Genomic DNA, 15,754 nt, shown 5'->3' with positions numbered 1-15,754 from the left:
AAAATGTGCTTGCAATTTTAAACTAAATTTTCATCCATACACAGGTATGGCATCCATGAGATACTTATATCTCATGGTGGCCTATGGTTTTATTAAATTCTCCAAAAATATAAAATTTACTTATAATATACATAGTTCAGCATTTACCTTAAATGCAGTAGGATTCTAATCCATTCAATGCAATATTGTGAAACTGTAGCTAACGTTAATTTTCACACACATTTCGTTCAACGTTCATTAACAATTCGGTGAAATTACGATTGCATTGTTTCTTCCATTACGTATCTCTATTGACTAATGGACCGTTTTTAATATGATTTTACTGTAATATTTTACTGTACACTTAGCACACTTTACTGTAAGTACTAGGCAAGAAGCTTACCTATATCTAATACACTGGAGATTTCAGTATGAACATTAACTTGTAACAAGAAAATATGACCTTGAATGACGCCTGTATGTTTTTTTATTTTTTAAAAATAAAAAAACAAAAGTTAATGTTCATAGTTACTGAAATCTCCAGTGTATTAGATATAAGCTTCTTGGTACTAGGTATAGAATTAATTATTATTATATTATCTGTGGTCATATTGTTCATAATTCGAACGATTTTGACAGCAGTCAATAATTAATTAAAATCTGGTGGTTTTGCACTGTTAAAAAATCATTTCTGTCTGATTTGAGAATCTAATTGAATAAAATTAACAAAATGTTATTACTTATAGCCTTTTGGGCGTAGGTATGTTCACTCCCATCACAGATAATAATATAATACTATCTCTCATGCAATTTTATGATGAATTTTCTTTTGAAGAAACCATATTATCCAATTTCAAATGTCATCAAAATCATTTTCGCGGTCCGCTGCCGATTTGCCGAGAGAACGAAGCAAAGTGTACAAACACACACATTCTCATTCATAAAATCTATAATAGTAATTCTTGTAAAACTCACAAATAATATGTTTTAGTTTCATCGTGTTTATAAAAAAATAATATACATTACGTAACAATTACGTACACACAGACATAATGGAACATAAAATGTTATAATTGCACGCTCAACAATAATGTTTCCTTCTTTCTCCTAAATAACGTTAAAATATTAAACCGGACATGAGAATTTAATTAGCAATCGTTTTGTTACTTGTTTGTCTATGTTTGATTGATTACAAAAGTAAACGAAATTGAACCTCACACAGTATTAAAATTAAACAAATTAATAATTCAATAGTAAGTATTAGGTTTAAAGACTTTATTACTCATAAGAACAATTTGTTCACTTAAAATGAGTTACATGCTATCTTAAATTAAATTAACTTATTTCTCTCTCTTCACAAAATTATTTAAGATGGAAATTAGAAATACATTACATCATTACACGCTAAATACATTTTTTCAGTAAAGAACCCACCCAAAATTTATGAATTGATGTAAACGGTTATGGCAATAAATTATAACGTGGAATATAAAAATAGTACATAAAAAAAGAAAAGCCTAACACTAAACAATAATTTAAAATTTTTGTCTGTAAAAATAATAATTATTAATTATTGATTACGACTAATTCTAATGATCTAATCAATTATTAGCGCTGGTAATATTATAAAATGACTAATAAGTGTTAATTAAAGCCTTTCTAACTGACTTTTAAATAAGCGCCAATAAAGATTAATTTAAGCCACTAATAAATTTATTTTCTTACTTAAATTATTATACACAATTTATATTTTATTTTTGTTTCAGCTCGGGAAAACGACAAATCGGATCCAATGTCTTAGCAAGGTAATATTTGAAATATATTTGTGTATAATAAAATATAAAATGGCAAAATAAATGTGGAATAATAGGTAACTAACATTTAGCAGATAATTCAGACATTTCTTTAAAAAGCTGAACAGCTTGTCTGTTGGTTAAACCACACATTCAATTTTAATGACAGCGCAATAGCTTACAGCGCACTCTAGTGGCTTGGTGTCGTACTATGACATAAAATAGTTCTATTACTTTAACACAGATGGCGTTGTCTAGTTCGCCACTTTGATAACAGATGGCGCTATGTACAACACATCAAAATCGTCCTAACTCCTAAGATGTCCTGAATGTGAAGGAATGTAGTATTGTTATTGTTTTAGCCAATTGTACCGGTCGTCGTCCTTCAACTCGTCCGGGTGCGGGTCAGGCGGCGAGCCCGCAGACGATATGTACTCAGATGTCTCGCTCGAGGAGGACGTACAAGGACTAAACTATAAGGTCAGTTGCTTTGTGTTATAACAGCTGATAGAAGACGCTGGTACGATGAAAACGGCTCTGTTGCTTCGTCTGAAGAAACATTGCGAATAATCATTAATTAGGTAATTAAAATAAGAAGACTGCATTATAATACACATACAACAGGTTTGCTTTAACAAATATTTTTAAAAATATTGGCTTAGTTAATTTAGACCTGTGGCTTAGACTCATATCTATCCTGGAGGACGTAGCAATTACTTTTATACAAACACAACACTTCCTTCATTTCGACCCAGAGCCTGACGTCTAATGATGAAGCCGCGTCGAAACCAAGGTCGAAACCGTCCATGACTTCACTTCTCTCCCAAAACGAACTAGTGACGTCATTCTATCTCTATTCTTTATTATGATTGACTTAATACAATGCCTTAAGCTTATAAAGAAAACATACAAATATTTATTACCACGTTTTCTATGGCACATGTCCCCATGATAAGTTACATCACAGAATCAATAGGACATGAAATTTATAATGCGATTACGTCGCAACTCGCAGCCCGCAGGTAGCCAGAAAAACACGCGTTTTCTTTGAAAATTTATTTATCAAGTGGTGTCATTGTTCCACATACTTGTGGCGAATTTTATTGTCTACTTCCTTCCACAGAGATATCTATGTAAATTGTAACGTGTTCTGAATCGAATATGCGATTATTTTGGATGTGTGAGGTCTAATATGACTTATATCTATTAGCTCAGGGCTTGCTATCCTATTTATTAAAGTTTTAATTGCATCATAGTACATTTAAATATCAATCATAATTTGGTTCATCTTCGATATGCTGTAAATATAAATCGCGTACAAAGTCTTAAATACAGCAAAAAAACAAAAAAAACTTATACATGGAATGCCCAATGCCCATGGTAATTCTGTATATATGGGGGTGGATTTGAACCTACAGCACACCCCGGACACTCCATACAAAATTATCGTTTTGACAGTCACACTGTAGAGACTGCAAATGTGTGTGTTAACGCTTTATGGTTGGCATATTTGTGACTAGCGTAAAAAAAAATCGCGTTTTTCTGATGAAATACATCCGTAAACAGCACAATATCTAACTATTTTCTACGAAAAACGATAATCACAAATCCAAAATAATAATATTACTTTAAGTCAATTTGATTAATGTTTTCAATCTTCGTTGCGTATCGTCCTTGTAGAAAAATGTGGACCATTTTGACTGATCGGGCGGGGTGAGGTAAGTGTTTAATTTTGGCGGGAGGCGGAGAGTGACCGTTCTGTAGCGTTTAGCTACTATTATGTATTCTGTGCCTACAGTTTTCTTCAAAGCAGCAATCCATTCTGTGTAGCCATAGGTAATATATTAGAAATGTGTCACCATTTATCGGGCCGAAATAAGGTCAAATTTTAGCGATGTCTGAAAAGATATAGAAATTATCGTAAGCAATCATTAGCAATTTTATCTATCCTTCCGTTGGAAGGTCAACTAATTACTAATAACCTTGTTAAATTTCTGCTACATACATATCAAATTACCCAGAACCGACTGGCTTATACGAATCCTGCTCCAATCAAAAATAGTTCTTCGTCATACAATGGAGTCACGGTCATGACTAACAGTGATAATTCAGCCCGGCATAAAAGATGACTCGTTGAAGCTGCTTTGAGATAAATCCACCTGTTCTCGTTTCATGTGTAAATCATATTTTTTTACGTAATATAAAATTTAAACGGATAATTATAGACATCTTTAAAAAAAGGTATCTCAATAATTCATGGTTCTTAGTTCCAATAAAGAGGTAGAGACTTGACGAACAGAAATGGTCTGATTACGATGAATTATAATATAAAATAATATACGTATGATAAATTATTAAAAGCAAACTATATTTATTTTTTCATCGCATAATTCGAGAAATTATGACGAAATTATCTCGCTTTGTTTAACGGGACCAGATTGAAATAATAAAATATTCTTCAACCTTTTCAAAAAATACAAATAAAATAAAAATACAGTATCAATTTCAATTAACGCAAAATGAAGCTAATGGCACGGAACAATAAAAACGGAAGTAAAATTTTCCAATTTCACAAAGATGCGCTCTATTTGACTGTTGTATACCTAGATCATTGCATTATATTGACACTATAATATAGTACAATATGGATTATCACAGATATATGTATATTAGGATTAGAAAGTTATGCTTAATTTAATTAATTATAGAGCCAAATTTTTTATATTATGAAAATATAATAATTGTTGCATGTTATGCATTGTCTATAATTAATAGATACATAATTAATTTTCAATTGTCGCATACTTCAATAAAATTAATTAAGTATTATTATAAGCTATAAATCATGTACATCAAATCAATGAATTTCACCGCCCATAATGCTTCAATGAAAATTAATGTAAACAATAATATTATCAGCATAATATCGTAACATTTATTTTGATACAACGCAAAATCCAAGGTCGTATTGGCAAATTTCCAATCTAAGAATAGATAAGTTTTCAGCATATTCAATATTTTCATGCATAATGATAAATATTTTTTATTATTATGGGAATTGATTTGATGCTATTAAATCTGTGGGTATTTACTGTTAGTCATTTTCTAAAGAATACATAGATGGGTTCATCTGACTTCGTCTGCGTAATATTTAAGTCTTAAAGATTATTAATAGTAAAAGTAATAAATCTTTACATTAGGTAGGTACTACAGGTTTCTGCCAACGAAGTAGTTGGCGTGATATACCTATGCGGATATTTTATTCCGAAATCCTACTTATTATCTGCCTACATAACATATAATTAAATTCATCAGATGACTATCTTGACATTCACACAAATGGATAATGGAATGTGAAACAAATTGCTATTGTAGCTATGAAAATAAGCACTAAAACGATAACTAACATCGACAAAAGAAAGGAAGACGGAAAATTGTTTGGTGATTCCTGTATTTTTCATATAAGTACAATAAAACATAAGTAAATTGATGAAAATCCTGTCTTCGATAAGATTCTGAATGAGTTGCGAATTTAGAATTCTTACCTGCCTAGGTAACGAAATAGAAAAAAATGGATTAAGCAGTCTACACATACGATCAACGACCCCATTAATGTGGCTTATTTTGAATATCAAGGAAAAGGATTTTAAACAATACAATGTACATGTACCGCTTCATTAGACAATGCGTATCGGCAATAATGGCCGACGGAAACGGTCCCTCAGCTGCGCGTGCGCCGCTTCCGGTCAAACGCGTGTCCCTTTTGATAAACGGCCGATTTAAAATTGGAATCATGCTCTTCATTTAAGATTCATAATTCGAGTTTTAGATTTACTTTATTAGGTTCTCATCGTTTATCGTTATATGAATACAATATTAATTTCCAATTAAGTCAATTTGTTTTATTCTTTGAAAATACTAATATGTATAGTAAATCATTCGTTCAACAGCAGAATTATGAAAAAGAGTGAGTGAAATTCACAAATCCTCAAAATTACACCTCCAGGTCATGATCAGCACATGACTTTTTGAACCGAACTTCCTGCAATGTGGAGGTTCGCCTCAAATAAAAGGTCATTTAAAATAATGCATGAGCCACCTACGAAATACCGTACATAATTAAATATGTATCAACACTTTCTACACTCATTGGCGATATTCATTTCAATTATTACCTAATAAATTCAATACCGTTTAACATTTAGTTGATACTTTCTATTATTCATATTATTTGTAGATTCAAAATGGTCCGAAAGGGCCACATTCAAATCTATGTGGGCGTACTTAGGCAGAGTGTTGCGCAATTTTAACTTTGCGGTCGAACCTTCACTATCCTTATAGTAAATATAGACGCATAACGATCTATGGAGTGCATTATAGCATTTGCAAATACCTAATGCGACGGACAATAGGTGTTCAGAGAAATCGCAAGCGACTTCGCCATACTTAAATGTATGAAAGCGCCGCGGCCGGCCCTTTGTCATAAATTTTAAGTTGGTTTTCGAGAACACTCGCAGTGATAAGGGTCGTGAAGTGTGGCGTACTTTTTAAATGTTGGAGTACCTAGAGAACTTACAAAGAGAATGAACCAAAATATGACCAAAATGGAGTTTTTTTAAACGCAAGGCATGGTTTCCCAAACATTTTACTTTTGATATCTACTTAGAAACTGTTAAATGTTGCAAAGGATTTCAAGGATACCTTAGAACGGACATTTTGTAGTGGGATTAATAGTAATGGGGCCTTTTATAGCAGGTTCATAAAAAGCAAGAGTTTTGGGTATTTATAAAATTCTTTTTTTTATTTTAAATAGTTTTTAAGCGATTATTTCAAACTCTTAACTTAATTCAGCTCTCTTTGACTAAGTATTTGTACACCAGTCGAACACTTGAAATTAAACATTTTCATATAAAATATCTAGACTATTACGCAAATGCCTATAAATATACGGAGATGTTTACCTGCATTATATGGCCTAATCGATATAAAAATAGCTAATCGTATCAATGCGCACTTAAATAGATATATTATTGTTATTATTTTCCCAGTTTTACGTCATAGTTATGACCTATACGGAAACCCTAGAAGTCAAGTCAAGTAAGTATAGCATTAACCTAGAATAATCATCTTGTGTTACAACTGCGTAGAAACTTTAAAATTTAATACACGTTGTTAATATAGGTCATTGTTTTAAGTTCTTAGTGAATGTGTAACGTATTTTAAGTGTTTAATCCAATTTAAACAATCTAGCAAAGGTTTCCCGTGGAAGGTAAAAACTTCTTAAACTAACGTAGCATATTTATGCAAAGTAATAGCTAAGTACATTATGAATGATGATTTCTTTTAGAGGAAAGTGTAATTTTGTTGTGTGGTGCCTTCTTATCAGCCTGTACTGTTTCATAAATGATTTATTAATGATATTTGAACAAAGAAGGACAATTGTGCAGTTTTTCATATTCACCAACTTTTGCATTTCATCTCAGTTTTATAAAAGGAAATCTTGAAGAGAAAGAAAAGTATTTAAAGACTTTTCGTACACTCATTTCTTGGACAAAAGCGGTCCTTTACCGGTCAAGTCGGTTGGTTCCGTTGGCTCATAATGTTTAAGAAACTGTGAATAATTTTTAGACCTTCAACAATCATTTTAAATTTAATGTATCACAAAGGTTCGAAATCACCATTAGTATTTTTAACAGATTTCAAAATAACCATAAGGATCATATCATCAAACGTACCTATTCAAGGTTTATTTGTAACATCAAGAGTTTTTTTAATTATCTCTACATACCTACTGAAATAACAGGCAGCTACTACCCTAACAAAAACCCACAAACATATTATAATGTCAAAAACACAAACATTCATGACTACACAAAAGTATTACCTAAGTACGTATATTATCTGTGCTGCGCAGTTCACAGTCCACTAGTACACAAAATACATAGTAGCCCATGTAACCAATTAAAACATGTAATACATACTTATAAATCATACACGGCAATTGGCAGAGACAATAGACTATCAGTGGGTGTCTGTGGGCAGATTGGTGTCAAGGATACCGGGAGGCAGCCGAATATTTCTGTTTACAGGGAACATTGTTGTTACAATGTTATTAATTGCATTGGTTACGCTTACTACGCACTCTGGCTAATTGTACACAACAACGATTAACGAAAGGGAATTTATTACAATGTATTATATTGTTTTGTTATTTAGTAGTAGAACAGATAATATAAGACTATACTAGTAGTAGGTTATGTAACTAAAATATGGAGAAACGATTATTTGTAAATACAAATGACATAGAGAAATCTCTATTGCATTCCCATCGAATTCCTACAAGATTGATACTAGACACTCCATGAAGTAAATTTGAATCCTATTGCCTGTTATTTTTACTGGGTATACGTATGGTCATAAATCATATACTTTTTAAATACATATAATAAAAATATGCGTCCGAGGTTTAATTTATAAAGCGAAGGATCCATATCATTAAACCTTCCATTGAACTGCATCCGTAATTTGAAACTATTATAATATTATAATAATGTATAATATATTATCTTGCTTCACAAGTAGGTACATAGCAAGTACTAACGTTAAAGATCATACATATTTAGTTATTTCGTCTATATTTTGTTATCTTACTCAATCTTGAAGGATATCTAATATCACCAAGATCTCTTGATTTATCACTTTTATCGTAACTAGAATATTCTTCCATTGACGTAAATATTATGAAAAAAATTCTAAGGACATACTTTGGACATACTATTAATTAAAATTGGCAGCAACAGTTGCCATATTTGCCTCATAACGCTGCACAGATGCAATAAATTGCTAACCTACCTACAATAAAAAACCCATCAGTGTAAAACTATTGATTGCAATAAACCCCATTGAGCCTTCCAAGCCAATTAGCAAATATTCATAACAAATTGCATATGTCATAAAGTCAATAAGAAGAGATTAAACAACACATAACCCGCCGCATTTGTACAACTTCACCGCATATTATCTAACCAGGCTTTTTTTAATGGGAACGTAAAAACATGTGAAACTAAAACTGTAAAGAACCCGTGTGAACGTTCAACGCATTGTACAATTTATCGCGTATTACAAATCTACAATTACGCTTCATTAGACGAGATTGATACTTTTGATTTGAATTTTCTATTAAATTGTTTTTTTTTTCTTTAATACACGGTAATCAAACGATTGTTTTATATTATCTCTACGTGCAATGAAAACTTTTTCATATGTTTACGAGTTCACACTTGAATGAAAAACTAACATAAATAAATAAATACTATATAATCCTTACAATTTGGTATGTATACTATGATGATGAATTGTCCATACCATGATGAATGAAACAATAATATACCTATCTACATAAAAAGTTTTTAACAAGATTAAAAAAGATCAGACTGTATAATATACTCCCCATAGTGGTTTACATACCCTTTATTCCTACACATGATCAAAAACAAAACGCGACACACAATAAATCGTCCCTTCGTAATTAAAATAAGGGTTAAATAATAAACTATACCCTCATTATTAAAAGCTATTCATTGATTTCCCTTAAAATGTAGAGCACGAGTTATTTTTTACTTATTATAAAACTGTTCATGGATAGAAGGTTTCACACTAGAATTCCTTATAAGAACAATTTGGGCAAAATCTTAATCACTGAATTTAATTTTATCTCGATATTTGAAGCGGTTAGATTAAAGATAAGTCCAAATCTCGCAGTTCTAAAACCCGTAATTACAGAAAAAGCGTGTAATTATTTTAAACTATTTTAGTAATTTCGCACAAACATTCGTGTGAGGCCAACGTCATGTAACTGGGGCATGCAAAAATAAACTATCGATCCATTTTTTCTATGCACAGAATGTGCGAATCCACAGCTAAATATAGGAATAAGACCGTGTGTACATGGCTTTATAAATGTCTTAATGATGCTTTATCTGGATGGACCATAATATTTCTGGGCCGTGTAATTGCTAAATAATTACAAGCAAACCTAAGTTCTAATGTATTTTCTCATTTACGAACTCATTATTGTCAGACAATCAGAACTGGAATATCTTCGTCACAAATAATTGTTTCATAACGTTAACGAGAGCAAAGCCCTATTAAGAATTTCATAACACGATTCATAAACAATCTCGATCACAGCCTTCATTTAAATACTTATCTTGGTTAAATTCCATAGACTGGTATTGACTTATATTTTCAAATAGAACGCAGACACTGTTGAGAAATCGCATATTTTGAGGTGCAAGTACCAAATTAATTAAAAATGTTAGGTCGTAAAAATTACACAAAATTTTAACATTACACAATAAGAAGAAGCTTGATTGTAAAACAATATTTAGATTTCCATGAATTTGTTGAGGCATGCTTGGGAGAATGTTTCATTACTGCAGATTAAATTGAGATGAGAGAATAAATATAAACAATTACGTAATTCGAATTACTGAAATAAGCTTTACGTACGCTTGCCGCCAAAAAATTGCACCTGGTCAGATATCATAAGATTTCAGAATTAACGAATAAGGACACAACGAGAAAAGATATTATAGAAAATACCATACTTTTTAGTTTTTATATGACTACGAAACGCTTGCAATATTATTTTGTAAAGCGCTTTTTAAGATAATTTCAGACTCTATGAAAAAAAAAACGTTTAAGTGCTAAAACCGTCACCCCTATTTCAGTTAATTACGTTTACAACCCTCCAACCAGCGACTACTAATAATAAATTAGTCAGGGGGAAATCCAATCCATTAAATCACACTCCTGAATATGTATTGTTTCTATAGAAATCGCATATTAACCAGTAAGTAGAAGAATATAGAGCAAAATTATTAATTTTGTCGTTGAATTAAAAAATAGAACAAAAAAACTCCTAAATCACTTATATATAAGTAGTAAAAATGATAAAATTAAAAATTTAGAATTGGTCGTGTGTATCAGAAAACGTAATAGAGATACAGGTGGATAGGTACAGACAACGTACTCTTTTTCTATTTTATTATCTGCCAAGCATTTTAATAAAAACAACCAGTAATAAATCGCTCTCACTCTGTGCAATTAATTGTTAAAAATAATTAATATCATGTCTAACAAATTGTTCATACAGCTGATTGTTTATGTCTGAACTCTGACATAACCATTCACGATCCGAGCTCAAACTATTTCTCAGCGTCTTAGTTAATAGTGCATTGTTCTCTTATTTTGCACATTTCTTACACTTCTATTTAATTTATCTCTATCTTGATACACAAACTTGTTGCTATTACAATTTTATTCAATAAAAAAATACGAAGCAATAATTCTTAATGTTTTTAGAATTGCCACCAACGTACTGTCTATTTTAGTAAATGTGTTTTCAAGTACATAGCAACTGAAGATAAAATGAACTAATGGTATAACGTATTCGTGGACACCATATGGGTGAAGTTATGCTTGTTTAAAAAGCTAATGTGTACATTTTTTACGACCATAATGTTGGATGAAATGAATTCCAGAAATGTGGAAGTCGATAGATTGTATAATATGTTAATGTAGGGACCATAAAAGGGAATTATTCTTCCACACAATTAAATGGAGTGGCAGTGATTGTCTCCATTTGCCGTTAAATAAACTCTGCTATGGTATTATCGTTTCATGGTATCCAATTCTGGCTCCCATTTCGCACGCTCTTGCTAACAATGCCTTTAATCTTGATGCTACATTAAATAACTCCATTTATTAAATAAGATTTTCGTTTCCTCGTCATTGTTATTGATTTTACTTTCCAAATGTAGCAAAGCTATTGATACTCTCTTACATTAATTACATATTGGATTGTTAAGATCATATCCAGTGCATAATTACTCCTGATATATTCAATGATGGCATTTTTTGCTCTATACCGTTCACTTTCATTTTAATTTGCTACCGATAATCGAAAATTACGATTATCTCTCGCTATCTGTGTCACGCCGAATTATACAACTCGATAGAGCATATATGACGAAAGCAAATGCAAGCAATCATGACGGTCCCTCGCCCGTAAAATTATGAGATGCAAGCGAACTAGGGGAGCATGTGCAAGGGGTTATTGCCTCGGAACTGTCTATCAGACGGCTGTGCATAGTGCAGGGAGCGAATAATGTTTATTTGTATGGGCCTGTAGCGTTGGCAGGCTGATAATCATGCCGCTCGCGTTGGGTGGGGCGAGGCGGCCGCGCGCTCAGTACTCGACACGATTGTGACTGAATATAACGTACCGATCGTTTACACTTTTACTCTATATAAGTGATCTGTGTTTGCGTTTAATATTCTCAATCAGAGCTGAATACTACATAATATTCGCGTCTTATCGGAATGCGTGACGCCGGCGATTCACGAAACGATGTTAGATCAACCGTTGAAAGTTTCAAATCGAATTCGGCGGAGCGTTTTCTTGCCCGATATCATTTTGATTCTACTCTACGACAATAATTAAGACATTGTTTCCCATAAATTGTTATGTGAACGTAAGGTGATTTAAAAATTACTGAGTGAATTCAAGCCGTTTAAAATGTAACGAGCAGTGTCATAGAGCGAATATATAAAATAATCGAGTGTAAGACTTAATTGTGCCATTAAAGCTTTGTTCTATTCTAATCTCAAACAAGTCATAGGTGTAAGTTTAGTGCAATATTGGAATAAATCCAAAGACCACAAAATTTCATGGACAGATTGCTAAATGTTTAAATCTGGGCTCTTCAACCGGTCGAGGACCACGATGGGCGAATCAATTGAAGTAGAAGATAGTTTGGAATTAGAGTACGATATGTGGGACGGACAATTCGACTTTGTCGGCCCTCAAGACCCACCGATACGGCCGAGGATCACTTCGGACAGTAGCTTGACTGAGGATCTGTTCACGGGAGCGCCACTGACTCCTCATTTGAGCAACGGCCTCAACGGGGGGAAGAAAACCGCCGCTCATCAGTGGTGTGATAACTTATCTGATCAAGTAAGCATTTACACTGTACTTTGTAAGATATTTATTTACTTGAAGCGTAGGAATTAAGTAAACAGCGCATCCCTATGCACCGAAAATGTAGAGTTCTTTGAGTAATAGCGTATGAAACATTGGGAATTATATTAAAACCTTTAAATAAACATCGTTTAATAAATCTAGCGAATTGTAGAGTCATGATAGAATCATCATTACGTTACTCCTTGCGGTTTCCATTAATTTATGACGTTCGTAAACTATGTCATAATTTTAATTAAGTATCCTTATTTGGAACTGACTGAAAATTTATCAATAATTCTGTGGGTATTTTCATAGTCATATGACGAATTTGTAAAATGATAGAGTTAAAATAAATAGATCCATGTTTTACATGTCTTTTAACAATTCCCCATTACTCATCATAAGATATCTCTTTAATAATTCGCAAATTCTCATTGAAAATTAATATGACCCAGTTTTTATTTTTTTTTCAAGTAGATACTAGATACCTTAATTAATATAATATTTCAATTAAGTCTAATAAAAATAAAATGCATCGGTCAATGATGATAATCATATCAACCGTAAAAACAAATCTACATGGGCATGGGGCCGGCCCACCTTTTAAAATTCTATTTTGGTTTTTCAGTGATTAGAACATCATTCACCGTAAACCGTAATTAAGATTATTAACGGATAAAGAAAATATTTAACCGACCTAAGTGAAGTGATCCGTAAAATTGTACCAAAGTTTATTACAATAATTCTTCAGCTTGACGTTTTGGAAAATCAAAAATAACGATTGGTTTGCGACATCGCCGTCAACCAACCCGTACCATCGCGGTCGCAAATCACCAAACATCAATGTCACGCAACTATGCTAAATCTTAAATATTTCTATTCATTTATAACGCTATACAAATTTGTCGTGTATTACGTGAATATAAAATCGTGAATTGCGTGCACGGTTTTTGAATTGATTACCATCCAAGTTTACTTGCACACGCAAACAAAGGTTCATTGGAAATGCAGCTATGTTTCCGCGTGGTAAGGTCGATTGTGTTACTTAATAAAGAGTTACTATGTAGACAGAGTTTTCCTCGATGATTTTCGTGAAAATATACTCAATGTAAAAATAACCTTATTGATCTTTTTTGTACTATCTGCATTGAAATGAATCACGAAATATTGATAGCGCAAGATGAGAGCTGATAAAGATTGTTTTTATCACATCTTATTCATCTATTTAGAAGTACCTACAATCTATGTAGATTGTATATGTATACATACTATGAAACGTGAAGTAAATTTTATAAAAAACACAATAATAACAACAATCAAAAAGCACGGCCGTCATCAAATCTTCGTACATCAGTTCTGTTATAAATTGTTATCTTTTATCTACATGTTTCACACAAATTAAGTAATTTCCTTGGAAAAACGGATAAAACAATACTTTAATTCAGCTCGGGGAACAATCAGTCATGTGAAATAGAAACTCTTTCGATTTTATTTGCATTACATTAAGACAAAATGAACATTCGCGAATAGAGCTCTAGCACATAACGAACATAAATGTATAGTTATGTAATATTGCATTAATTTTTTATATGCCTTGTGAATTATACGATGGTTTCTCTTTCAATAAGGAAGCTTGGATACTGTCACTGACTTATTATAAGTGACATACCGTTCACAGAGTATTAAATAATGCTTATAGCGTAGTTTGATCACAGTTAAAATTAAAAGAAACAATTGGTGCTATGCTGTTTGCCCTCTGATGTTTTGAAGGTTAACACTTTGTAAAGTCATTTATTTAAGTAATAATTTTGGACATAATTTGAACACAGTTTTTGCTCTGACAGAAATTCAATGCAGTGAGAACGTTTCGTTTTTTATGAAGACGTAAGTATACAGGGTGTAATCGTTAAGTGTGCACAGGCGATTATTCCGTAACTATTGCAGATATCAAAAAACTTTAAACTGATATCGAAAGTACTTAACCTAATGAGTAAAATGGCCATAATAAATTTTTGAAAATAAAACGAGAAATATACAAAAATGTTACATTAAACGCTCCCATACATTTTATTTCCCATACATTTTCTATTCATAGCAGATTACCGAAGTGACGTCCTCATTGTGCAATACAATGAGGAGCTCTATTTGCAGTTTCGAAATGAACTTCCCTTCAAATTTGCGAAGTAATTTAAGCAGAAAACCAAAAAAAGAAAGAAAAAGCTAAAATCTTTCATATTAAATGTACTAGGTTGATCCAAAAGTAATGATAATTGGGTATTTCCTGTGTACATAAAAATATAAAATAACTGTTTTTTGCTTGCTCATGTACTCACTAAGTTATCACAAAAAAATCATATCAATAGGCCACGCTTCCAAGTATTTACATTAATTTGAATGTGAACCGTGCGTGCCAGAATTTTTGCCAACAAAAAGATGAAACAACAATTCGACATTTAGAGGGTGAATTTCTAAATTCTTAATGAGATCAGGATAATTTTTTGGCATGATTTGTGACCATGGACGTTACCCGGGTTCACCATGTTTATGCTGAAACCAAGAAACAATTAATGGCCTGGATGCGAGCTTCCAAAGTGACGATGAAGAAATTCAAAGTGAAAATTAGTGGGATAGATTAAAGCGACAGTTTTTTGGGGCGCCGAAGGAATAATTTTGGTGGAATATTTTAAGAAGGTAGCCACTATGTTGGGCTCTTACTACACAGACCATATTAAAAAATTGCGGTAGGTTAGTAAGGAGAAGAGACATGGCAAACTGCGGGCTTGAATGTTGTTTCACCAAGACCACGCACAAGATCACAAAGCGTCAGTTGCAATGGCTGCCATTCAAAAATCGGCATTCCAAATGCTTGAACACCCACCCTGTTTGTTAGATCTAGCTCCTAGTGATTTCTATCTCTTTCCTCGGCACAAAAAACACCGTCTTAGCAAAAAAT

At 32.3% G+C, this 15,754-nt stretch overlaps 1 protein-coding gene across 3 annotated transcripts in view; it reads left to right on the top strand.

Annotated features, from left to right (window-relative positions):
- The window catches only part of nuf (rab11 family-interacting protein nuf), a 77,603-nt gene that overhangs the window by 43,630 nt on the left and 18,219 nt on the right, over window positions 1–15,754 (top strand). For all 3 annotated transcript variants that reach the window (XM_089701383.1, XM_089701381.1, XM_089701382.1), the window contains 2 exons: window positions 1,746–1,784; window positions 2,135–2,252. In XM_089701383.1, the coding sequence (XP_089557509.1) occupies window positions 1,746–1,784; window positions 2,135–2,252 (157 nt within the window). The remainder of the gene's footprint in view (window positions 1–1,745; window positions 1,785–2,134; window positions 2,253–15,754) is intronic.

Source organism: Colias philodice, chromosome 12 (genome assembly GCF_061535455.1).
Source record: "Colias philodice isolate Cphi_HAF_F1 chromosome 12, ilColPhil1 Martin Lab GWU primary, whole genome shotgun sequence".
NCBI lineage: Eukaryota > Metazoa > Arthropoda > Insecta > Lepidoptera > Pieridae > Colias > Colias philodice.
Note: the sequence above shows the minus strand (reverse complement) of the source record. Positions and strands in the feature narration are given on the sequence as shown.